Below are 27,195 nucleotides of genomic sequence, written 5' to 3' on the forward strand. Positions count from 1 at the left end.
TAGACCTACACAAGGCTGGACTGGGCTACAAAACTATCGCCAAGCAGCTTGGTGAGAAGGTGACAACAGTTGGTGCAATCATTCGCAAATGGAAGAAAGACAAAAGAACTGTCAGTCTTCCTAGGTCTGGTGCACCATGCAAGATCTCACCTCATGGAGTGTCAATGATCATGAGAACAGTGAGGAATCTTTCCAGAACTACACGTGAGGATCTTGTCAATGATCTTCAGGCAGCTGGGACCACAGTCACCAAACAATTGGTAATACACTACACCGCCAAGGATTGAAATCCTGCAGTGCCCGCAAGGTCCCTCTGCTCAAGAAAGCACATGTTCAGGCCCATCTGATGTTTGCCACTGAACGTCTGAATGATGCAGAGGAGGACTAGTTGAAAGTGTTGTGGTCAGTTGAGACCAAAATCGAGCTCTTTGGCATCAACTCAGCTCGCCGTGTTTGGAGGAGGAGGAATGCTGCCTATGACCCCAAGAACACCATCCCAACTGTCAAACATGGTGGTGGAAACATTTTGCTTTTGGGATGTTTTTATGCTAAGGGGACAGGACAACTGCACCGCATCAAAGGGACAATGGATGGTGCAATGTACCGTTAAATCTTGAGTGAGAACCTTCTTCTCTGAGCCAGGGCTTTGAAAATGGGTCATGGATGGGTGTTCCAGCATGACAATGACCCAAAACACACGGCCAAGGCAACAAAGGATTGGCTCAAGAAGAAGCATATTAAGGTCCTGGAGTGGCTTAGCCAGTCTCCAGACCTTAATCCGATTGAAAATCTGTGGAGGGAGCTGAAAGTTGAAGTTGCCAAATGTCAGCCACCAAACCTTAACGACTTGGAGAGGATCTGCCAAGAGGAGTGCGCCAAAATCCCTCCTGAGATGTGTGCAAACCTGGTAGCCAACTACAGGAAACGTCTGACCTCTGTGATTGCCAACAAGGGATTTGCGACCAAGTACTAAGTCATGTTTTGTGAAGGGGATCAAATACTTATTTCCCTCATGAACATGCAAATTAGTGCATAATTTGTTAGACATGTATTTCTTTTGATTTTTTTGTTGCTATTCTGTCTGTGTTACAATACACCTACCATTCAATTTTTAGACTGATCATTTTTGTGAGTGGGCAAACATTTAAAATCTGAAGGGGATCAAATGCTTATTTCCTTCACTGTAACTTCAAAGGACATTGTCATGTATTCTTTTTTGAGAAATCTGGATTCTATCAGAATCTAGATATCTCCTCTGCCCTTACATTATCTAATCAAACCAAGATCGGTGTGATCAGATGCTTTCCCAATTTACAAATGGCACTGTTTATATCCTGCTAATCTGAAGTGATGAAATGCTCAGAGCTACCGATTTCTTAGACTATAGAGATGATTGGCACCATTCTGGTCTCCAATCAGCTCTATGGTCAGCTGGCAGAAACACTGCATTCTCAGGTTCCCCCGATGGCACGGGACTGCCCAAGAAGGCCGTGGAAGGCAGCGGGGGAGGGGGGGCATCATCTCCCACAGCTTGTAAAAGCAATGCTGCAGCTAATTCACCACTAGGATTGCTTTTACATGAAAGCCAATCACTGGCTGAAAAAAATGATACCAAGATGATGCCTGCAGTTGTAGGCATCATCTTGGTATAACCATTCAAAGTCCAGTAATGTACCAGTACGTCGCTGGTCCTTGTTGGGGATATATGCTATGTTCTTTTTTTCTTTTTTTCTTTTTTTTTTTTATACAGCCTGTGGGCTGAATGGGGAAAAAAAGGGAAGACATCTCTGCCAGAAAAAGTGTGTGGTATTCCCACCATTAGAATATACCACCCTGCATGCACCCACTTATAGTGGACACACATTAGGTCGCACGGTGCCACATGCGGCAGTTCCAAGATTGTACAAATGTCTACATAGTGGCACGCTTGAATAAAAATTATCCACGTATAAGTGGTACCCCATGTGGAAAAAGGATGACACCAAGTCCCAGACTATCTTGCCCCTATTCCCTATGTAGTCTGGGCATCCGGGGGGCTCCACGTGACTATCTTTTCCCTGGTAAATCTGAAACTTATATGTATATCCTGTGGCCCTCTCACAGGTCTTCTACATCTTGACCCCATATCTGGCATGCTTGCTGGGGAGAAATTGTTTGAAAGCAAGGCAGCCAGAAAAATTAATGAGGGACTCCTCAATGCAGATTTTTTGCTGGGGAGTATAGACCTCTGCAAATTTTTGGTTAAGGTACAAGGGCTGAATTTTCAGGGTCACCTCGAGGACGACAGTGTATTGTCGTTGAAATGCATAAAGCACATTATACTCTCATATCTATGCCTGGCTATGGCAGCAGAGAATATGGGCATATGATGAATTGGGTCTGTGGACCAATTTCAACCGTGTAACGGAACTGACCCCAGACTGCACTTTCCTGTTCCTTGGGGCCCCCTCAGGATACCAATGGTCACACTTGGACACAGCTACGAGATCTCTGAAAGTGAATGCACTCAAGTCACCTCAGTTGCGATTGCAAACACTTCAGCTTTATTAGGCATAACATCAGGGTTTTTATACAGGAGCCTTTGGGCAGACACACCTTCAGACCATCCAATCAAATACATGTACATTATTTTTACCTTAACTCAACAATTATTTGTATGAGGTCTGCATTTACACTTTTCTGCCTTATCTTTCACATCATATCTGGTCTTAAATCCAGACCATGGCTATAATCTGGCCCAACGCCCAAGCTGTGGTTACAACTTTTCAGAAATGAGAGTAAAGGTTATCTCCTTTTTTGTAAAGTTTGCAAAAACACTTATTTCTACATAAAGATGGCATAGACAGTTTTGTTAGTGTGTACAAAGTTCATATACATGTGTATGTTAAACAAGCATCTTGTATTAGTGTATACAAAATGGATTCGGTTATATTCCATTAATCCTTTCACCGTTAGACTACCGCTTCCCTGTCCGAACACCGACAACAGACACCACAGCAGACCATACAAGACTAGACGACACCAATCATGAAGTAATCCAGAAGGTAGACTCATTTATTTGAACACAGAGACAGGAAATATACACTTAGGGGACAATCCCCCCCCCCCCCCCGCATAATGACACAGGGCGGGGCAATCTACATTTAGTAATGAGAGACACACAGGTATTCAAACTTCACACCAGCAGACAGTCCCATCAGGAGGTTGGGTGGTCATGCAACGCTGCACCAAAATTAAATTTACGTCCTTTTTTTTCCCCATGAATTGAGCTTTCTTTTTGTGGTATATGATCGACTGTGCTTTTTTTTTTTTTTGCGCTAAAAAAACAACCATTTTGAGAAAAAAACAATATTTTGGACTTTTTGCTATAAAACATGTCCAGTAAATAATGTAAAAATCAAATTTCGGCATAAATTTAGGCAAAAATGTATTCTGCGACATGTCTTTGCAAAAAAAAAAAAAAAAATCCCAATACATGTAAATGAACTGGTTTATGTGAAAGTTTTAGCATCTACAAATGGCAGTGTGTGTATATGTGTGTGTGTGTGTGTGTGTGTGTGTATGTGTGTATGTATGTATGTATGTATGTGGGTATGTGTATATATATATATATATATAGGAAATAACCTGTGTGTATGTATACGTGATTTTGCGCAGCGGTGCCGCACTGCCGCAGTTTTTCTACTGTGTCTGGTCGGCAAACGGTTAAAGTGGGGGATCGTTGGCCATCTGGCTTAATTTTATACTGGTTTGATCTCAAAGTTGTTTATTTTGGTTACACTGCGATTGGTTCTCCTTTTTAAGCCTCTTTTTTTTTTTATAGGGACTTTGACTTGTCCCCATTTATAATTTTCTTTTGACATGATTTGGGCTTCGGTGGACCCCATAGTTTAAATCTTCGATGATCCTCTTTGACAATTTGACCCCCCATCCATGGGTGAGGTGTATCCTTGTGTCAGCTGTTTTATTATTGCCTTTGTTTTTTTCACCTGCATCCGCCATACATGAATGAAAAAGCGATCTATAAATACAGGCAGATGAATGAAAGGTTCGCCTCCTCCTTTCATAGACTGCTTTTCATTCATGGATGCTATAGTATAGCTTCTATGAATGGAGGAGCATGGGTTAAAGGGCAGTCAAAGTTGGGTCTCTTGATTTTTGCCTGTCACAAGTTCAGAGCTGGGATTAACCCCCGCAGCATCAGCAGATTATGGCTTCAGGGTATGGGAGGAGGTCAGAGAATGGAATATTTCCACAGCTGGCATTAACACAAGGCACACTTCACATTAAATGTAAAAAAAAAGTCCCTTGGGCTGTTTTTTTGTTTTTTTAAATCCTTTTTGACCTAAACTTGAATCCAGCAACCATATGTGTCAGGGCAGATGTTGATTGTATAGGAATAAGATGGCGGGCCTGTTCACACTACATGCATTTCAGTTGCTTTTTTTCTGCATCCGAAACGCACAGAAAGTAGGTTATATGGATTGTAAGCTCGAAAGAGCAGGGCCCTCGAACCCCTCGTGTAGTGTATTGTTACTGTCTTGTCTCATGTTCTGTCCCCCTTGCTACTGTACAGCGCTGAGCATACCCTTTGGCGCTATATAAATACTGTATAATAATATGGTTATCAGTGCTTGCAGTTCCAGTGAGTTCCGGTTGCAGAAGAAAAATTAGAACATGCTGCGTTCTTTCTGCACAGAACTGTACTGGAATGCAGTAGAAAGCACGAAAAACGCACTGGAATGCACATGTCACCATTTAAATTGAAGAAAACCTGGAATGCATAAAAAATGCACTGTAATGCATCAAAAATGCATGGGAACACGTCAAAAACGCTCGTGTGGAAACGCATCTGCACTGCGTTTCTATAGTGTGAACCAGTCCGGAAGGTGTGGAAGGTTTTCACAAATTTCCTCACAACCAAGAATATAGTTTTAGGTAAACTGTGTAAGGACCATAAGAAAAGCCATAATTTTTTTTTTTTTTTTGTGGTCAGAAAGGGTTAAAACTTCTGCCAATTTTTATTTTACAGTCTGTGGACCATTGTTGAAATTTACCTTGAACTTACTGTTGTGTCTCTGGAACAGGAAGTGCAGTAATTCTCCCTTCTTAGACAGTTGTCCCCGGAACAGGTGTTCCCATTGAAAAATTTCCACTTGCCTTTCTCTAGATCTCCCCTCATTTTCTCTTTTAGGTCATTAAGGTCACCAGTACAAAATAAGAGTAACATTGGTGCCAATACAAACCTGACAGTGTCTAACCCTTCCAAAAACTTTAATTACTGCACTTTTTACGAAAGTGTTCAGTCTTTCCATGTTTTATGATGAGAAAAACAGCGAGCCCTCAGGATTCCAATAGAGTCAGCAGCATGTGCACTATAAAGGAACCCAAAGACCTTAAATAACATATATAATCAATAAGTGCAGCGCTAAAAAAATAACACAATAGTGATAATTGTTGTAAAATGGATAAATGCAAATGTTAAGTGCTTCGTTATAATAAACACAATGAACTGCATGCAACTGTGATAGTCAATAAACAGAAAATGTTTCATATAATGGTGAAAGTCTGACACCAGTCAGAAAATAGTGCCACGTAAGGATCCTGTTGCACAGGTGATATCAGAAGGATTTCATGTGATTTTACGCAGTGGATATGATTAAAAAAATGCGCACTCACCAGAAGTGCAATATGTTGAATCATGATGGTTGTGTGGTTAGCACTTCTGCCTTGCAGTAATTGGGTCATGGGTTCAATTCCCAACCATGGCGCCCCCTGCATGGAGTTTGCATTTTCTCCCTGTGTTTGCGTGGGTTTCCTCCTGGTACTCCGGTTTCCTCCCACACTCCAAAGACATGCTGGTAGGTTAATTGGCTCCTGTCTAAATTGTCCTAGTTTCATCCCTGGCCACACATGATTTCCTGCATGGTAGGGGTTGGGGAAAGACCTGGCAACCTACCCTGTAAAATAATTGCTAAGAGAATTCATGAAAAAAGTCGCTTACGAGTGACGGTCCATGCAATCGCCAAGGGTCAGATACAACTGAATGGATAGATAGATGATTGTTGTAAGGTCTGCCAGAAGCCCCCGTTAATGTGGACCAAGTAAACAGCATAGGAAGAGACTCCCTCCTCTGGATCTGGGACTGCCCTTCAGCTGTTCTCCGGATAGAGTTCTGAAAATTGTTTAGCTCGATACAGAGCCAAGAAAGAAGGTGCCCATAGTGTAGTAATTAGATTAATTTATTCAGATAAAAAAACAGTATCATCCACATGGAGAAAACATCAAAAAGCAGAGCTGTAAAACATGAGACTGACCAGCCACTCTCTAAGATTGCCGCCGGACCTTCGTGAGGCTCCAGCGGCGTGATGTCACGGCGTACGGCTCCTACTTGACACGTTTCGTGCGCACGCACATTATCAAAAGGGGTGTGCCTGTTTTAATTGCATTCTTACAACATTATTACACCAACCTGTATACAAGGTCTCTTGTTCACAAACATAAAACCTAGCTTATTCCTTAGCTGTTGTACAATTTGAAGTATTTTTAAGCTCTGGATATTTCAATCTTTTGGCCAATGTTATTGTGTGTGTGTGTGTGTGTGTGTGTGTGTGTGTGTGTGTGTGTGTGTGTGTGTATAGAAGGAAAAAAAAGTAAAACATACTTTGTTTCCTTTGGCAGATATAAGACTGGAAATCTGATCAACCCAAAAACACTTCCTAATTTTGCTGTAATTATGAAGGTATGTACTATGATTTTCCTTTTGTCTGTTTACATTTTGTCTTCACTTGTTTGAAAACCACTTAGTGATTCTAAAGGTTCATTTTATTTTTTTTGTAAAATAACAAACATACTATACTTAACTTCCTTGTGCAGTGGTTTTGCACAGAGCAGGCTGGATCCTCCTCTTCTCGGGTCCCCCACAGGCTCTCCTGTCCTGTCCCTCCAAGCAGCTTGCTATAGGGGCACCCGCTGCTCTGTGTGTCCATTCACATATACCTTCTGGATACAAAAGGGCCTTGATAATCTTTTCCTGAAATTTTAGGAAGGACCCACTTCAGGTTGCTTTGTAAAGCACAGAAGCATTGTACAGAGCCAATTCAAATTAAATATACAGACAATTTTTGGCACCAGCGTCTGGCTTCACGAGAAACAAAGTATGGCTTCATCATCTGGCCATTGAAGTCCACCCCTCACATGTTAAGGTTATAGGTGTGGACACAGAGGGGGATCTCAACAACAGCAGTTGCTGTGCAAATTTATGTCTACGTGAATTGAAGACAGGACAAAAACATCCCATTTTGTCCTTCCACTTCACTGCGGGCAATTCATTATTTCTCAACAAGGCTTTCACCCCCTTTCTAAGTTGGATATTTACCCCTTTTCTACGTCTGGTATTTACAAGCCATGGGGGAAGCCCCGATGATTAGGTCAGCGGTACAAGCTGCAGCGGTGGCGAGCACAAGTATTGTCCCGCAACCACCAGGAATTCGCACACAGGCCCGTAGAGCCCATAGTACTAGGCCACTGGTGCTCACCAGTTCACCAAAAGGTAGTGCGGCACTAGTACTGGCACTCTGCTGCATATGAGAATCATCATGCAATTCTAACACCTGGGCATGGGGTCGGGTATGCCTGACTTTAGCAGGGACCTCTACTGCATTGTATGAGCTATCTGTCAGGGTAAGAGTTCTCTCTGCAGGTTTGTATTCTGAGGCAGATTCTGTCAGTGAGGCCTCCCCTTCGCTCTCCTCTGACATTCTCAGAATCCTGTAGACCTCTTCACTAGTGTATTTTTTGTTGGACATTTTGGCCCCTAAATCTATAGGTACCTATAGTACCTAAGAGCACCTGGCTGTCAGGGACTTCTTGAAACGCTACAAAATAATTTACCTGCTAGTGGTAGCAGAGATCAGGCCTGATCTTGCTAATGCATCAGTTTTGTGTGTAATGTACCAAGTGACCGTGATCTACTGACACTGTACTTGCTGGGGGGTGGGTGCAGGGGCTAAACTCAGGTGCTGGCAGGTGTTGGGGCTGATCCTGCTAATGCTGCATTTTTGGGTACACTGTACTATTGTGAACACTAGTATAGTTCTGATCAAATATATTGATCCGTTCAGAGTGTGTTCCTGGCAATCAAAGGATTTAATGTAATGGTAATGTAGCGACGGGAAATCTGACGCTATCTCGAAGGACGCTAACACTATCTGAAGTCGCAGGTGACACTAATAGTGATCAGTAAAAAGCAAAAAAAAAAAATCTGTACTAATGACATTGGTGACATGACAGTGAAAGGGTGAACTGGGGGGTTGACCAGGGGGTTAAATGTGCATTTACTATGTCAGTGTGCTGCTTTGACTCACGTGGATATGCTTTCTGCTCTCTGTGGAACGGAATGTGCTCCAGAGAGAAGATTGCATTGTTCTGTAACACAGGCACAAGATGAGCTGTGATTTGAAACAACTGATCAGCAGGTCCAAACATTGGCCTGGATATGGTAAATGATCAGTGCTGTACTGAATCATAGCACTGCCAAGCCAGCACGCTCCCTGCTATAGGGCGGACTTTAAGTGGTCAATACTGTATATTGATCCAAATATGCTGCCATGTTATATTTTCTAGTTTCTTGTATCAGTTCTGATGAAGTGGCTTATTTGCCTGGAAGCACATTGAAGGTATCCAAAAGTGTTCCAATAATGTCTCCTGTCTTACAAAATTGTCAATATGAAAAAGTTCTTCAGTCTATAAAAATTGAGGAGGGCCTGTTCTATAGTGTCCACCTACATATTTGTGGTATATTAACCGCCTCCCGTCCGCCATATAAGGAAATGAGGGGCACAAGGCGGTTCTCTCGTTCTGGGAGGACGTCATACGATCTCTTCCCACTTTAAATGCGCGTGCGTGGATCCGGGGGCGCACAGCGCGGCGATTGGTGGTGCGCCGTGTCCCACCAATCAACGGAAAGAGCCGAAGACGTCGGCTCTGTCATGTGATCAGCTGTGCCCAATCACAGCTGATCGCAGGTAAATAAGGAAATGCCGGTTATCAGCATTTCTCTCCTCATGAGCTGTCACGCTGACAGCTCGTGAGGAGAAGAGAGCGGGTAATCGGCATTCCTCAGAGCAGACATATACACTGATAATCAGGGCACTGATGATTAGGGTGCCCTGATGATCAGTGTAGCCCCATCAGTGCCACCTGTCAGTGTCCATCAATGTCAGCTGTCAGTGCTCATCAATGCCAAATATCAGTGCCTACCAGTGCCCATCTGAGCTGCCTTTCAGTGCCACCTATCAATGCCAGTCAGTGCTGCCTATCTGTGCTGCCTAACAGTGCCAGTCAGTACCGCCTATCAGTGCCATATATGAGTGCTGCCTTTCGGTGCCCATCAGTGATGCCTGTCATACCCAACAGTGTCACCTTCTAGTGCCTCCTCATCAGTGTAGCCTATCAGTGCCCATCACTGCAGCCTCATTAGCGCACATCAGTGAAGGAGAAAAATCACTTATTTACAAAATTTTATAACAAGCTAAGAAAAAACTTTTTTTTTTTTTTCAAATTTTTCAGTTTTTGGTTTGTTTAGCAAACGAAAAAACCCAGAGGTGATTAAATACCACCAAAAGAAAGCTCTATCTGCCTCAAAAAAATTATAAAAATTTCATATGGGTACAGTGTTGCATGACTGCGCAATTGTCATTCAAAATGTGACAGCACTGAAAACTGAAAATTGGCCTGGGCAGGAAGGGGGTACAAGTGCTCTGTAGTCAAGTGGTTAATTACTACTATGAATGCCTGACATAGAGGCACAAAGTGTACAAGGGCATGCTAACCCCAAATCCAATACATATGGTACGAACAGACTAACGACAACATTAGGAAAATGGAAATCACAACTGAAAGTAAATGTATGAAAACAAACATACACTATTTTGTACACCTCATGGTATTGAGTCCCGGCAGCCATTTTTTTTTGTATTCTTGGGTGAGCTGCCTGCTGTTTTTCTTCCCTTGCTGTGCAGTTCTCGGGATACGACAGCCATGTTTTCGGGGCCTGTAGTCATTCCTCCTCACTGCCATTTTCGGGTGGACAGACCTGAAAATGATGTACTGTGGAAGGCAGGGATGTGGTGGCCTTTCTTGTGGATTCCCAGGCTTCCTCTTCGCAGGTGCTCTGCATGTGGGCTCTTCTTGCTCTTCTGGTGTTTGAGTTCTGGTTGAGTATTTCTCTCTGCTGGCATTGTGGGTTGTGTGACCAGACTCTGATGGCCGGTGGGTTGCCTGGTGGTGCCTTTTTTTTTTTTTTTATGTGGGATCCTCTCCCTTTTTGCATGGGGTCTCAGAATTGCACCTCTCCACCTGATCCCCTCCTGGAGGCTTCAGTTTCCCCTTGATGCACTGATGGCAGTCCTGGAGTCCTTAGTTTCCCAGGTGGAGATGGCATTTGGGCGTAAGACGAGCAGGACGTGTCCCCTGCCCTCTCCTGGTTCTTTGGCCTTGACTGATCCTGAGTCCAGCTCCACTGCTGCAGACGCAGTTCGTCCTGCAGGACCTGATCTTGAGCTCCCTGATCCTTCCGATTAGTGAGGATGATTCCCCACTGCCACAGCAGCGCATGAGAAGGTGCTGGTGGATGCACTTATTCTTTTCTTTGAACTACCATTAATCTGCCGTGACCCCGACCAGGAAGTTGAATACCTGGGTCTGACTCTTGACTTCGTCCTGGCCAGGGTGTTCCTTCCAATGGACAAGCTCTGGAAGCTGCGTTCTGCGACTCATTTGTTTTTTCCGACAGGCTGTCTTCCTTCTGGACTTGCATGCAGGTTCTGGGCCTGACCTGCCTTCAAGGGTGTCTATCTTTTGAGGTGGTTCTGTGTGCCCAGTTCCACACAAGGGCTCTCCAGATGAGATCTTACTTTAGTGAGACAAGTCCCCAAGTCCGTGGACTCACAGATTGCTTGGGTTGGGGAACCAGGGGATCCCTGGCTTGGTGGCTTTGGTTTCAGAACCTTCAGGAAGAAAAATCCTTTCTTCCCTTGTATTGGACTGTGGTCATGGCAGATGCCAGTCTGTCTGAATGGGGAGCAGTCCTGGGTCCGAGTTCGGCTCAGGGTTGCTGGATGCCAGAGGAATCCAGATTGCTGATCAATGTCCTGGAACCTTGGGGCAATCAGGCTGTGCCTGGAGCAGTGCATGGAGTGTCTCCGAATGCACCCAATCTGGATCCAGTTGGACAATGCCACAGTAGTGGCCTAGGTCAATCACCAAGGTGGAGTGAGGAGTGTGATGGCGGTGCTGGAGGCTTACAACATTCTCAGATGGGCGGAACGCTATGTGCCAGCGCTCTCTGCCATGCACATTCCAGGCATGGCCAATTGGCAGGCGGATTATCTTAGTCGGCAGGATTAAGGACAGTGGTCCCTACATCTGGAGGTTCATGGCAAGGTCCCAGGATCCCCTAATGGATGCCACAGACGACCTGGTAGTGCCATGGAGCCAGTATTGCCTCCTCTACGCTCTGCCTTCTCATACGTTTCTTCCACACCTCTTGTGCAGGATAGAGGCAGAAGGACTTCCAGTCATTCTGGTGGTCCTGCCGGCCATAGTACATACGCCAACTTGGTGCGACTGGTCGCTGACACCCTTTGGAGACTGCCTCTCATAGATAATCTGCTGTCCCAAGGACAGAGCTTCCTCCCTGCTTTATTGTCATTGGCTTTCACAGTTTGGCTGTTGAAAGCCAGGTGTTGAGAGACAGAAGCTTGTCGAGGTCATTGATCCCTACTATGCTGAAGGTGTGGAAGTCTACCTCTAGAAAGATCTACCATCATTCCTGGAGGGCGTACATCTCATGGTGTGAGACAGCGGGCATCCACCCCCCCCCCCCATCCTTTTCAGTGGCTCGGATTTAGGCCGAAGTTGTACTTGAGTACAGTTAAGGACCAGGTGACTGCTCTGGTGGTTTTCTTTCATTGTCCCCTGGCCACGCATTCTTTGGTTCGTACTTTCATACAAGAGGTTTGGCACATGGCTTCTTCAGTGCGCTCTCTGTTGCCACTGTAGGACCTGAACCTGGTTCTCTCTGTTCTCCAGAAACCTCAGTTTGAGAATACTCAAGAGATTTCCTTGCTTACGTTGCTACAGAAGGTTGCTTTTTTTAGTGGCTATCAGCTCCACACGCAGAGTGTCGGAGCTGATGGCCTTATCCTGTCGTACTCCTTATTTGGTGGTTCAGAGATAAAGTGGTTCTCTGCCCATGCCCATCCTTTCCACCAAAGGTTGTCTTGCATTTTCATGTGAATGAACACCTTGTTCTGCCTTTTTTGTGCCCCAGGTCTTCACATCCCAAGGAGTTTGCGCTGCATGCCCTGGATGTGGTTTTGGGCTATTCGGGTGTATTTAGTGGCTACAAAGTCTTTTCGGCAGTCAGACTCTTTGTGATCACGGACAGGCCAAGGAAGGTGCTGGCGGCATCCTCTGCTACCATTTTTTTAGGTGGATCAGGCAAACAGTGGTTCAGGCCTACACCCTTAAAGGTCAGGTTCCTCCCTTTCCCATAACTGCGCACTCTACTCGGGCGCTTATTACCTTCCATTATCAGTCATCGGTGTTTCAAATTTGCAAGTCACCAAACTGGTTGTTGGTGCACACCTTCACTAAGTTTTACAAAGTGGATGTCTTGGCATCTGTGGATGCCTTGTTTTGGGCGCAAAGTTTTCAGGGGTCTGTTTGCTTTTGGGGATGTATTTCCGGTTGGGCTCCTGTGTTCTTGTTGAGCTCCTTTTGGCCTGGTTTGATTTTTCTTGTTTTGGCCGTGTGCTTTCCCACCCCTCACTTTGACTGGATGCCTATAGCAGAAAGAGGGTTTTATATCAGCTAGGATTGCCCATAGGTGTTGCCCAGTTTGTCTTTCTGCCTAGATAGCAATATAACCCTACGGTCGAGAATAAGAAGACGCTGTTTGTTTTTTACCAATATCTCCCAAATGTAAAAAATTTTACAATTCTTGCCACTGTCCATCCTGTTTTCTGCATGAAAATTTTGTGTGAAGGTAGTGTATTGGGTTCTGTGCAGGAAATTTGTGTAATACACTGCTCAAAAAATTAAAGTAACACTTTTTAATCAGAGTATAGCATCAAGTCAGTTAAACTCCTGGGATATTGATCTGGTCAGTTGAGTAGAAGAGAGGGTTGTTAATTAGTTTCAGCTGCTTTGGTGTTAATGAAATTAACAGGTGCACTAGATGGGCAACAATGAGACGACCCCCAAAACAGGAATGGTTTTACAGGTGAAGACCACTGACATTTTTTCCCCTACTCATCTTTTCTGACTGTTTTGCATTTGGCTAGGGTCAGTGTCACTACTGTTGGCATGAGGCGATACCTGACCCCTACAGAGTTTGCACAGGCAGTCCAACTCCTCCAGGAAGGCACATCACTACGTGCCATTGCCAGAAAGTTTGCTGGGTCTCCCAGCACAGTCCCAAGAGGATGAAGGAGATTCCAGGAGACAGGCAGTTACTGTAGGAGAGCTGGACAGGGCCGTCGAAGGTCCTTAACCCACCAGCAGGACCGGTATCTGCTTCTTTGTGCAAGGAGGAACAGGATGAGCCCTGCCAGAGCCCTACAAAATGACCTCCAGTAGGCCACTGGAGTGAATGTCTCTGGCCAGACAATCGGAAACAGAGTGAGTTCATGAGGGTGGCCTATGGGCCCGACATCCTCTAGTGGGCCCTGTGCTCACTGCCCAGCACCATAGAGCTCGATTGGCATTTGCCATTGATCACCAGAATTGGCAGGTCCGCCACTGGTGCCCTGTGCTTTTTCACAGATGAGAGCAGGTTTACTCTGAGCACACGTGACAGATGTGAAAGGGTCTGGAGAAGCCGTGGAGGAGGTTATTCTGCCTGTCATATCATTCTGCATGGCCGTTTTGGTGGTAGGTCAGTGATGGTCTGGGGAGGCATATCCATGGAGGTCTTGCACATGGTCTGATGCTGCCACATGGTTGGTCTGCCTGGTGGCTTTGTGGCATTTTTGTGGATCTTTTTATTACTCACTGGGATTGTGAGTAATATACCCTACAGAATAGCCTTATAAAAGGCAGAGGAGGAAGCATTTGGAGGCTGAACAGGAGACCGTTTATGATCCTTGGCTTTCTGGAGAGGTATTAGCTGGAGATATAAAGGATCCAGAGTGATCCTGAATGCTTGTTGGGCCCTTTTGGGTCACAGGAAGGAGGTGAGGAGGCACTGCAGCTGGAGTGGATTTAAAGTGTGCCGGCACTTGCACAAAGTGTTCACGTTTAAGACATTGCATGGTGTTTTATCACGTTTTATCAGCACTTGTTACTTTATGGACTTGTTAGTACTTGCTTTAAAAGGTTTTTTGATTATTACCTAGGACACTTAACACCAGTTTATTTCATTATATATTGTGTGTGTTTATCACTATTTTTAGGTCACTAAGGTGACCTATACACTAGTATTGTCCACTTTATATCTCGGTTCTGATTAGCACTTTATTGTTATATGTATATTTTTGGTTTGTTGATTTATTAGCACTTTGATTATATGGATACACATTTATTTTTATTCACTTTTGTAGTTAGCGCTGCACCATTAATTTTCATATCCATGGAGGGATGCACAGACCTCTACAGGCTAGACAATGGCACCCTGACTGCCATTAGGTATTGGGATGAAATCCTTGGACCCATTTTCAGACCCTACGCTGGTGCAGTGGGTCCTCCTGGTGCACGACATTGCCTGGTTTCATGTGGTGAGAGTATGCAAGGCAGTTCCTGGAGGAGGAAAGAATTGATACTATTGAATGGCCCCCACGCTTGCCTGACTTAAATCCAATAGAACACCTCTGGAATATCATGTTTCAGTCCATCCGACGCCACCAAGTTGCACCTCAGACTGTCCAGGAGCTCAGTGATGCCTTGGTGCAGATCTGGGAGGAAGTTCTCCAGGGCACCATCCGTCATCTCATTAGGAGCATGCTCTGACGTTGTCAGGCATGCATACAACCACATGGGGGCCATACAAACTACTGAGTACCATTTTTGATTTGCTGCAATGAAATTTCAGCAAAATGGACTAGCCTGCTGCATCATTTATTAACTTTGATTTTTGGGTTGTCTTTGAATTCAGTCCTGTTTTGGAAATTAAAATTATCAACCTACAAACGATGGGGTATCCTTATGTTCCTAACACATTACTCAGTCCATATCCGTATAGATATCCAGCATGATATTTTTCCCCATTGAGGTCTGATGTGTTTTCAAAGTGTTCCTTTAATTTTTTTTGAGCAGTGTGTATATATGTATGTATGTATGTGTATATATGTACGTATATGTGTGTGTTTTTGTATTCTGGACCTTAATATTGAAAATGTTATAGATGGGCAACTATCCCAAATCGCTTAGTGGTTCCAAATTATTAACTACTGCAGTAGGGAACAGACACAAAAGATAAACTCAGAATTTTTCCAAATCACTCTTCTCTTTATTCGGCATGTTTGAAGTTTTTTTATACAAATGATTACGTAGGTATCACATTAATATTACAGTTGTACTTTAACCACTTCCCATCCGGCCGTTGTATATAAGTGGCCGGACGGTGGCAGTGCAGGGGCGGGTGGGCGTTTATGAACTGCATCCCCGCCCCCTGCTTGTGCAGCGCGCAGCACCGCAATCCGATGCCCGCTGTGTCCTCTGATCGTTGTACGAGACCTCTGTGCAAGGACCCAATCATGTGATCACTGATTGGCCAATCAGTGATCACATGAGGAGTAGTAAGCAAGATGTCACTTCTGACATCATTGCTTACTACGTGTTAAATCTGTGAATGATCAGAGGTCGCATGGTACAAGGCTATTCACAACAGCATTGTACCATGTGTCAAGCTGTGACCAATCACAGCTCACACAGTATTTCTCAATGGCAGCAAGAATGCAGCCAGAGAAGAGGAGAAATTATTGCTTTTACAGCAATCCTAATTATAAATTAGCTTGCCTAAGTAACACCCCTTGTTACCATTAAAGTACAATTGTAATATTAATGTTATACCTATGCAATCATGTGTATAAAAAAAACTGCAGACATGCCGAATAAAGAGAACAATGATTTGGAAAGATACTGAGTTTATCTTTTTGTGTCTGTTCCCTACTGCAGTAGTTATTAATTTGGAACCGCTAATCAATATGAGGATAGTTGCCCATCTATACAATTTTCAATATTAATGTCCAGAATAAATATATATATACAGTGAGGAACAGAAGTATTTGAACACCCTGCAATTTTGCATGTTCTCCCACTTAGAAATCATGGAGGGGTCTGAAATTCACATTGTAGGTGCATTCCCACTCTGAGAGACAGAATTTTAAAAGAAAAATTCAGGAAATCGCATTGTATGATTTTTAAAGAATGTATTTGTCTTGCACTGCTGAACAGAAGTATTTTAACACCTAAGAAACACCAAGAATTCTGGCTCTCAAAGACCTGTTACTGTGCCTTTAAAAAGTCCACCTCTACTCCACTCATTAATCTAGCTTAGTAGCACCTGTCTGAGCTCTTTAAAGACACCTGTCCACCCCACAGTCAGTCAGACGCCAACTACTACTATGGGCAAGACCAAAGAGCTGTCAAAAGACACCAGAGAAAAAATTGTGGACCTCCACAAGGCTGGAAAGGGCTACGGGGCAATTGCCAAGCAGCTTGGTGAAAATAGATCAACTGTTGGAGCAATTGTTAGAAAATGGAAGAGGCTAAAGACGACTGTCAGTCTCCCTCGGACTGGGGCTCCTTGCAAGATCTCACCTTGTTGGGTATCACTGATAAGAAAGGTGAGGAATCAGCCCAGAACTACAAGGGAGGAGCTGGTCAATGACATGAAGAGAGCTGGGACCACAGTTTCAAAGGTCACTGTCGGTAGAACACTACGCCATCATGGTTTCAAATCATGCATTGCACGGAAGGTTCCCCTGCTCAAGTCATCACATGTGCAGGCCCGTCTGAGGTTTGCCAATGACCATCTGGATGATCCAGAGGAGGCATGGGAGAAAGTCATGTGGTCAGATGAGACCAAAGTAGAACTTTTTGGTCTAAACTTCACTCGTCGTGTTTGGAGGAAAAAGAAGGATGAGTTGCATCCCAAGAACAGCATCCCTACTGTGAAGCATGGGGGTGGTAACATCATGCTTTGGGGGTGCTTTTCTGCAAAGGGGACAGGACGACTGCACTGTATTAAGGAGAGGATGAATGGGGCCATTTATTGTGAGATTTTGAGCAACAACCTCAGTGAGAGCATTGAAGATGGGTCGTAGCTGGGTCTTCCAACTGTGGTGGTTTATGTAAGGATTTATTCTACTTGTAAAGGGCGGTGTCCCTTCCCCTTAGATGAAATATTACAGTGCCTCCAGCCGTTAAAATACGGCAAATATTTAGTAAACCAATAATTTGGACACCTTGATAATTTGATCACCACTTATTATTATACCTTGAATTCTTTTAGCCAGTATGATTTCGTACCATACACACAAAATTTGCCTTATAATAGATAAATATAAAAATGTATTTATGTACAAAAATTTACATATATATTAACACAAAACGCAAAAGACTGGTGATGAATGAATACTGGTACACACAATCAAAGATATACCCTCCCAATATCATACACAATATAATGTTTCTAAATAATGGGAAACCATATAACAATCTTCTAAATGATAATGATTAAAAATTAAATTTATTAATAACTAATAATTTTAGAGTATTTCAGAGGTTATTTTCTCTCATTACGTGGCCATAGCAATGGAAGAAGATATTCCCTGATAAATTATACTCTAATTACAAATTTTTCATATTTCATAAATTATTAAAAATTAATAATATGACACCAACAATATCTAACAGTAATACGGGATCTCCCTATATATATATATATATAACACCCAATACAGCTGTGATCACTCTAAGGTAATTCTATTACTCTACACAACAGAGAAAATATGCAATGCAAAATTAAATGGACAGTCTCACCACACCCAGATCTAGGAATATGACACCTCCCAGTGGATCCAGCTGGCAATGGAACGCCTTCAGAATGATGACCACAGGGGAAAGTGAGATATAGTTATATAGTGTAGGAGAATGTAGGAAGATAGAAGTACAGAGATTTAGAAGTAAAGTTTTTAGAAGTTTGAAAGGATGGAAGAGTTGATAGACAGCAGAGATGGATTGCAGATGTCTTCAGGTTTCTTCAGTCAGTTTTCAGTCAGGTTCTTCAGTTAGTTGTTCTTTTTTTCAATGAGGTTCTTTTTCAATGAGTTTTTTTTTTTTTTAAATGAGGTGCATGGGTTTTTATACCATCTAACTATTGTTCTAAGAGACCCTCCCACCAGGCTTTTTGATTGGCTGGTTGAGAAATGTATGTACATAAGCTATTTCTCACCTGTCCGCCAGATGGCAGTCATGTACCATAGAACAATTTGAGTATTGATGATGAATCACACCTCGGGTGGAACTCAAGGTGATTTCAGGTATTAAATATACGTCTTATCCAGATATATATAGTTGATCATACCTATAATGTTCGAATATACACAGATATTCCATGGTTCCTATTAAGTTATTCATTTCCCTGAGATACAACTTGTGTGAAAGCATTTGTTTCCTGATAAGACATACAACTAATGCTAATTCACAATATATCTTACTTTTCCTCATCTCAATACTCAAGTTAGTGATATATAATCCCCATTCTGCTGAATATTTTGTGGTGTGTGAAACATACTCTTTATAATATCCTATTGATAGTATGCTTTTTAATAATATCTCTGTGGGTAGAGAGATCCAGTATTTAGCCTTATATTTCCTGAATTTAACCTTTTTGTGTTAGAACCAGAATTCCTATGAGGAGAAAAGACCCTCTGTTTACCTGTCCATTGTGTTGGAGTCAGGGTAAACAACCGTTTATACTTTCAACCTTAGTGGATAATAGCATATTGTGATAGTTCGAGAGGTTTGTTGGTTCATCACACTCTGCAAGGTTCTGGGCAAACTTTCAACCAGTTGAGTTTCTGTCTCTTTATTGTCTTTTTGGTTGTGTGATGACTCAATGTTTGAAGGTCCAATGTCTCATCTGGCTGTCTGTTTAACTTTTGTAGATGTATTCAATTCAACCCCAATATATAAACAGTATTTGTTGACATATCCCATTCTTGCTAGTCTCATAGTATACACTTGAAACTCCTCAGAATCCTAGTCTTAGACCACCTATGGATAGACAAACAGTCTATTGTCTCTAGGGAAAAAAAAAATCCCTTCACCCATTATTTACATTTCTTAGCTGGAGGGTCATTCGAATTTCCAACCAAGACAAGTTAACCCTTAACAGATGGCTAGGCTGGTTCGCTGTCAGAATTAAGGTTATGTTTTGATGAATAATTTCAAAAGTCCACAACACAACATGACAGCAACCCGAAGCACACAGCCAGGATAACCAAGGAGTGGCTCCGTAAGAAGCATATTAAGGTTCTGGAGTGGTCTAGCCAGTCTCCAGACCTAAATCCAATAGAACAACTTTGGAGGGAGCTGAAACTCCGTGTTGCTCAGCGACAGCCCCAAAACCTGACAGATCTAGAGGAGATCTGTGTAGAGGAGTGGGCCAAAATCCCTGTTGCAGTGTGTGCAAACCTGGTCAAGAACTACAGGAAACATTTGACCTCTGTAATTGCAAACAAAGGCTTCTGTACCAAATATTAACACTGATTTTCTCAGGTGTTCAAATACTTATGTTCAGCAGTGCAAGACAAATAAATTCTTTAAAAATCATACAATGTGATTTCCAGAATTTTTTTTTTTAATGCGGTCTCTGAGTGGGAATGCACCTACAATGTGAATTTCAGACCCCTCCATGATTTCTAAGTGGGAGAACTTGCAAAATCGTAGGGTGTTCAAATACGTGTGTGTGTGTGTGTGTGTGTGTGTGTGTGTGTGTGTGTGTGTGTGTTTTGACCAAATCTATAGATTATGAACTATAATCTTTCTCTGATATGATTTGATTAACCTTAATGAGAGTTCTTTGACCAAGAGTGAAAGTTTTAACACAACCAAAATTTATTAGTGAATAGTAGGGAGGTCTAAACTAACATACCACAATCTATCTATTTTACAATAAGAAAAAGGAAAAGCGAGACAAAATGTAAACGATTAAATCAATGAATTATAGAATATAATACTCATACCCTAAACCCACAAACAGCAAGACAGACAACACATATGACAAGCATGTATACATGTAAAGTGCCAGAGAGATGTCCTGATATTTACCAATGGTGTAGCATGGGGGCCCCCAGGATTGTTGGATCTTCTCTCCTGTCTTCCCCCAAAATCTACTCTGATAAACACCTCTCTCATAGACTTGCATGGGGCCACCTGATTGGTAGAACTAACTAATCCCCATCCCATATCGCTTACATAAATCAGCCCCTTCCCAGAGCCTCCCCTTTTGGTGATAAAATTACATATGCCAGGTAATGGCACCGAGGCGTCTGGGTTGAGGCTCTCTTATCAAAATTCCCTCCATTATTAAGAGTTTGGATGGAACCTTAGTTATGTAAGGTCATAGCCTGGGAAAACTGCATTCCCGGACAGATAGCCGTCAGCATTGCATATCTAAAGAGAGGGTACTTTGAAGTGGCCCTCATACAAACAAAGAGATTTAAATGGCCTAGTCTAGATCTTATGTCGGCCCCATAAAGTCTCAGATAAGGTAGTTAATTTAGTGGTTGCCCCTTCTCGCATAATTAAGCATTCCTCGTGGCATGCACATGTTTAGCACATCAAACATACCTCCAATACAAAGCTATCTAGTAACTTAATTACTACAATTTGATCCCTTGTTCCAATGTCTATGTACAGTACACCTATCACAAAGCAAGCTCTGATAGTTCTAAATTTGTAACTTGGCTAACGTATGGTTATACAAATATCTATTAACAGTTGCTGATGAAGATTATACATAAACCCCTCATAAGTCAACGTATGTGTATATGTGTGTGTGTGTGTGTGTGTGTATATATATATATATACACACACACACACACACACACACACAGTGGGGATCGAAAGTTTGGGCACCCCAGCTAAAAATTTGTATTAATGTGCATAAAGAAGCCAAGGAAAGATGGAAAAATCTCCAAAAGGCATCAAATTACAGATTAGACATTCTTATAATATGTCAACAAAAGTTAGATTTTATTTCCATCATTTACACTTTCAAAATAACAGAAAACAAAAAAATGGCATCTGCAAAAGTTTGGGCACCCTGCAGAATTTATAGCATGCACTGCCCCCTTTGCCAAGCTGAGACCTGCCAGTGTCATGGATTGTTCTCAATCATCATCTGGGAAGACCAGGTGATGTCAATCTCAAAGGTTTTAAATGCCCAGACTCATCTGACCTTGCCCCAACAATCAGCACCATGGGTTCTTCTAAGCAGTTGTCTAGAAAACTGAAACTGAAAATAGTTGACGCTCACAAAGCTGGAGAAGGCTATAAGAAGATAGCAAAGCGTTTTCAGATGTCAATATCCTGTGTTCGGAATGTAATTAAGAAATGGCAGTCATCAGGAACAGTGGAAGTTAAAGCAAGATCTGGAAGACCAAGAAAAATATCAGACAGAACAGCTCGCAGGATTGTGAGAAAAACAATTCAAAACCCACGTTTGACTGCATGATCCCTCCAGAAAGATCTGGCAGACACTGGAGTTGTGGTACACTATTCCAGTATAAAGAGATACTTGTACAAATATGGTCTTCATGGAAGAGTCATCAGAAGAAAACCTCTTCTACGTCCTCACCACAAAAATCATCGTTTGAACTTTGCAAATGAACATATAGACAAGCCTGATGCATTTTGGAAACAAGTTCTGTGGACCGATGAGGTTAAAATTGAACTTTTTGGCCGGAATGAGCAAAGGTACGTTTGGAGAAGGGGCACAGAATTTAATGAAAAGAACCTCTGTCCAACTGTTAAGCATGGGGTTGGATCAATCATGCTTTGGGGTTGTGTTGCAGCCAGTGGCACAGGGAACATCTCACGAGTAGAAGGACAAATGGATTCAATAAAATTTCAGCAAATTTTGGATGGTAACTTGATGCCATCTGTGAAAAAGCTGAAGTTAAAGAGAGGATGGCTTCTACAAATGGATAATGATCCTAAACACACCTCGAAATCCACAGGGGATTACATCAAGAGGCGTAAACTGAAGGTTTTGCCATGGCCTTCACAATTTCCTGACCTCAACATAATTGAAAATCTATGGATAGACCTTAAAAGAGCAGTGCGTGACAGACAGCCCAGAAATCTCAAAGAACTGGAAGACTTTTGTAAGGAAGAATGGGCAAAGATACCTCAAACAAGAATTGAAAGACTCTTGGCTGGCTACAAAAAGCGTTTACAAGCCGTGATACTTGCCAAAGGGGGCAGTACAAGATATCAACTCTGCAGGGTGCCCAAACTTTTGCAGACGCCATATTTTTGTTTTCTGTTATTTTGAAAGTGTAAATGATGGAAATAAAATTTAACTTTTGTTGACATATTATAAAAATGTCTAATCTGTAATTTGATGCCTTTTGGAGATTATTCCATCTTTCCTTGGCTTCTTTATGCACATTAATACAAATTTTTAGCTGGGGTGCCCAAACTTTTGATCCCCACTGTGTGTATATGTGTGTGTATGTGTGTGTGTGTGTGTGTGTGTGTGTGTGTGTGTGTGTGTGTGTGTGTGTGTGTGTATATATGTGTGTGTGTGTGTATATATGTGTGTGTGTGTGTGTGTGTGTGTATATGTGTGTGTGTGTATATGTGTGTGTGTATGTATATGTGTGTGTGTGTGTGTGTATATGTATATATATGTGTGTGTGTGTATATATATATATATATAACACACAGTGGTGATCAAAATGATAGCAGTGTGTTGAAAAAAGTGAATAAAGCTCAAAATCCTTCTAATAGCTTTTATTTCCATACACACAAATGCATTGGGAACACTACACATTCTATTCCAAAACATGAAGAAAAATATATCAAATTTGTGTTGTTCCTCTAAAAAAAATTGAAGAAAAGTGAATATTAGACTGTTCAAAAAAATAGTAGTGTTTGTATTCTTCTTTACAAACTCAAACATGCACTATATAAACTGAAAAATGTTTCTGAGAACTGCTGTACATCTGTGTTGCATGGAGTCAACCAACTTCTGGCACCTGTGAACAGGTATTCCAGCCCAGGATGATTGGGCTACATTCCACAGTTCTTCTCTATTTCTTGGTTTTGCCCCAGAAACTGCATTTTTGATGTCCACCCCACAAGTTTTCTATTGGATTAAGATCCGGGGATTGGGCTGGCCACTCCATAACGTGAATCTTGTTGGTCTGGAACCAAGATGTTGCACATTTTACTGGTGTTTTTGGGGTCGTTGTCTTGTTGGGACACCCATTTCAAGGGCATTTCCTCTTAAGCATAAGGCAGCATGACCTCTTCAAGTATTCTGATGTATTCAAACTGATCCATGATCCCTGGTATGCGATAAATAGGCCCAACACCGTAGTATGAGAAACATCCCCATATCATGATGCTTGCGCAACCATGCTTCACTGTCTTTACAGATGCGCGCGTGGTCAGGGAGGCAAGGGTTTTTTGTTATTTTTGTTTTTATTTTGATTTTTTTTATTATTTTTACACTGTCCCTTCATTATTATTATTATTATTTATTTATTTTTTTTGATCACTTTTAATGCTATCACAGGGAATGCAAATATCCCCTATAACTTCAATGGGCATTGTCATATATTCTTTTTTGAGAAATTGGGTTCTATCAGTCTCTGGATATCTCCTCTGCCCTTACATGATCTAATCAAACCAAGATCGGTGTAATCAGATCCTTTCCCAATTTACAAATGGCGCTGTTTATATCCTGTGAAACTGAAGTGATGAAATGCTCGTAGCTTCCGATTTCTTAGGCTATAGAGATGATTGGCACCATTTTGGTCTCCAATCAGCTCTATGGTCAGCTGGCAGAACCACCGGCTGCATTCTCAGGTGGCACATCCCCGATGGCACAGGACTGCCCGAGAAGGCAGTGGGGGAGGGTGCATAATCTTCCGCTGCTTGTAAAAGCAATCCTGCAGCTAATTAGCCACTAGGATTGCTTTTACATGAAAGCCAATCGCCGGCTGAAAAAAACGATACCAGGATGATGTCTGCAGCTGTAGGCATCATCCTGGTATAACCATTCAAAGTCAGTGATATACCAGTACCTCAGCTTACGAATTTAATTCGTTCTGCAGGACATTTCATATAGCGAAAAATTCGTAAACCGAAACACTGTTTCCCATAGGAATGCATTGAAAACCATTCCATTCAGAAGGTCAGAAAAACAGTAAACACTACTAAAATACCGCCTAAGTTATTTTATTAACTCATGCAGTATTTTAGTAGTGACAACCATGACCTCCTAGATTGTAAGCTCGAAAGAGCAGGGCCCTCGATCCCCTCGTGTTTTGCATTGTATTGTATTGTATTGTTATTGTTCTGTCCCCCATTGTAATGTACAGCGCTGAGCGAACTATTGGCGCTTTATAAATACTGTATAATAATAATAATGTGTTAATAATTCAGCTGTCAGCGGGGTTCCCCACTGACAGATGAATGTAAAAGAATTGATGGTAATTAAAAAAAAAAAAAAAAAAATACATAGCATATACAGTAATGCCTCGGATTACGAATGCCTCTGTTAACGTAATTTTTGGTTTACGAATGAAAATAATGCCTCGGTTTACAAATTTTTTTCACAAAACTAAGTGTATGTCAGTGCTGATTTTTAAATGCAATTGCCATCTTTTTTTTTTTTCTTCAGTATAGTTCACATTAGCTGTCAGTTTCCCAGAGCTAAAGGAAACTTCGTATATTTTAAGAAACTGAAAGGATACATTGTATCTTTTAACTTCGGGAAATAAAACTAAAATAAACTCTCTCTCTTTCATCTGGAGGGGAAAAGTAACTGCTGAATTTCTGAACTACTGTATAGTGAAGGGAAAAAAAAACAAAAAAAAAAAAACAGTAATTACATTTAAAAACTGGTACCTGACAGCTGAGTGAATTACCTGCAATTACATTTTTTTTTTTTTTTTTTTTTTTTTTTTAATTACCATCAATTCTTTTACATTCATCTGTCAGTGGGGAACCCCGCTGACAGCTGAATTATTAACACATTATTATTATTATACAGTATTTATAAAGCGCCAATAGTTCGCTCAGCGCTGTACATTACAATGGGGGACAGAACAATAACAATACAATACAATACAATGCAAAACACGAGGGGATCGAGGGCCCTGCTCTTTCGAGCTTACAATCTAGGAGGTCATGGTTGTCACTACTAAAATACTGCATGAGTTAATAAAATAACTTAGGCGGTATTTTAGTAGACAACCATGACCTCCTAGATTGTAAGCTCGAAAGAGCAGGGCCCTCGATCCCCTCGTGTTTTGCATTGTATTGTATTGTATTGTTATTGTTCTGTCCCCCATTGTAATGTACAGCGCTGAGCGAACTATTGGCGCTTTATAAATACTGTATAATAATAATAATGTGTTAATAATTCAGCTGTCAGCGGGGTTCCCCACTGACAGATGAATGTAAAAGAATTGATGGTAATTAAAAAAAAAAAAAAAAAAAAAAAAAAAAAAAAAAATGTAATTGCAGGTAATTCACTCAGCTGTCAGGTACCAGTTTTTAAATGTAATTACTGTTTTTTTTTTTTTGTTTTTTTTTCCCTTCACTATACAGTAGTTCAGAAATTCAGCAGTTACTTTTCCCCTCCAGATGAAAGAGAGAGAGTTTATTTTAGTTTTATTTCCCGAAGTTAAAAGATACAATGTATCCTTTCAGTTTCTTAAAATATACGAAGTTTCCTTTAGCTCTGGGAAACTGACAGCTAATGTGAACTATACTGAAGAAAAAAAAAAAAGATGGCAATTGCATTTAAAAATCAGCACTGACATACACTTAGTTTTGTGAAAAAAATTTGTAAACCGAGGCATTATTTTCATTCGTAAACCAAAAATTACGTTAACAGAGGCATTCGTAATCCGAGGCATTACTGTATATGCTATGTATTTTTTTTTTTTTTTTGTATGAAGCCTGTGGACTGAATGAAAAATAGAGAAGAAATCTCTGTCAGAAAAAGTGTGTGGTATGCCCACCATTGGAATATACCGCCCTGCATCCACCCACTTCTAATGGTGGTCACACTTTGCCACATGCGCCAGTTCCAAGATTGTACAAATGTCTAAATAGTGGCACGCTTAAATAAAAATTGTCCACATATAAGTGGTACCCCATATGGAGAAGGATGACACCAAGTCCCAAACTATCTTGCCACTGCTCCTCATGTAGTCTGGGCATCTGGGGGCATCTTTTTCCCTCGTAAATCCAAACAATACTTGTGCTCGCCACTGCACCAGCTTGTTCTACACTTATGGTACTCGCCACGTCGCCAAGTCATACTGCAATGCTGGTATTATTATTATACAGGATTTATATAGCGCCAACAGTTTGCGCAGTACTCTATAATATAACGGGAGACAATACAGCAACAATACAGTTCATAACAAGAGGGTTAGGAGGGCCTGACCCTGGGAGCTTACAATCTAAGAGGTATGTGAAAGACCAGGATGTACTAGAACGCTGGTGTCGCCACCAAGTGTGTTCACCAAAAGGTAGCACGGCACTAGTACTGGCACTCTGCTGCATATGAGAGTCATCAAAATTTACCAACAAATGCTAACAGAGATCAGGCCTGATTCTGCCAACAATGTGGTTTTGTGTGCAATGTATCAAGTGACAGTGACCTACTGACACTGCAGTTGCTGGGGGAGAAGGGGAGGGGGGTAAGTGTAGGGGCTAAATGCAGGTGTTGGCAGGTGCCAGGGCTGATCCCGCTAACGCTGCGTTTTTGGGGACGCTATACTAAAGTGAACGCTGGTATAGTGCTGATCTGGTCAAAGATATTGATCCGTTCAGACACTATACTAGCAATGGAGGTTTATTGTGTATAAGCATCTCCCTGGCAAACAAGGGGTTAAATGTGATTACTGGTGTACTAACGCTATCTGGGAGGGG

At 42.0% G+C, this 27,195-nt stretch overlaps 1 protein-coding gene across 4 annotated transcripts in view; it reads left to right on the forward strand.

Moving 5' to 3' along the window:
• The first annotated feature begins 6,684 nt into the window (after window positions 1-6,684).
• Window positions 6,685-27,195, forward strand: part of ARID4B (AT-rich interaction domain 4B) — an 851,761-nt gene continuing 831,250 nt past the window's right edge. For all 4 annotated transcript variants that reach the window (XR_016311497.1, XM_089668527.1, XM_089668528.1 and 1 more), the window contains exon 1: window positions 6,685-6,742. Coding sequence is in view for 3 of the 4 variants with exons in the window: in XM_089668527.1 (XP_089524653.1) it covers window positions 6,737-6,742 (6 nt within the window). In the remaining variant the exon portion in view is untranslated. The remainder of the gene's footprint in view (window positions 6,743-27,195) is intronic.

Source organism: Staurois parvus, unplaced genomic scaffold, assembly GCF_062004578.1.
Source record: "Staurois parvus isolate SC_StPar_1 unplaced genomic scaffold, SC_StPar_1.0 ptg000059l, whole genome shotgun sequence".
NCBI classification, from domain to species: Eukaryota; Metazoa; Chordata; class Amphibia; order Anura; family Ranidae; genus Staurois; species Staurois parvus.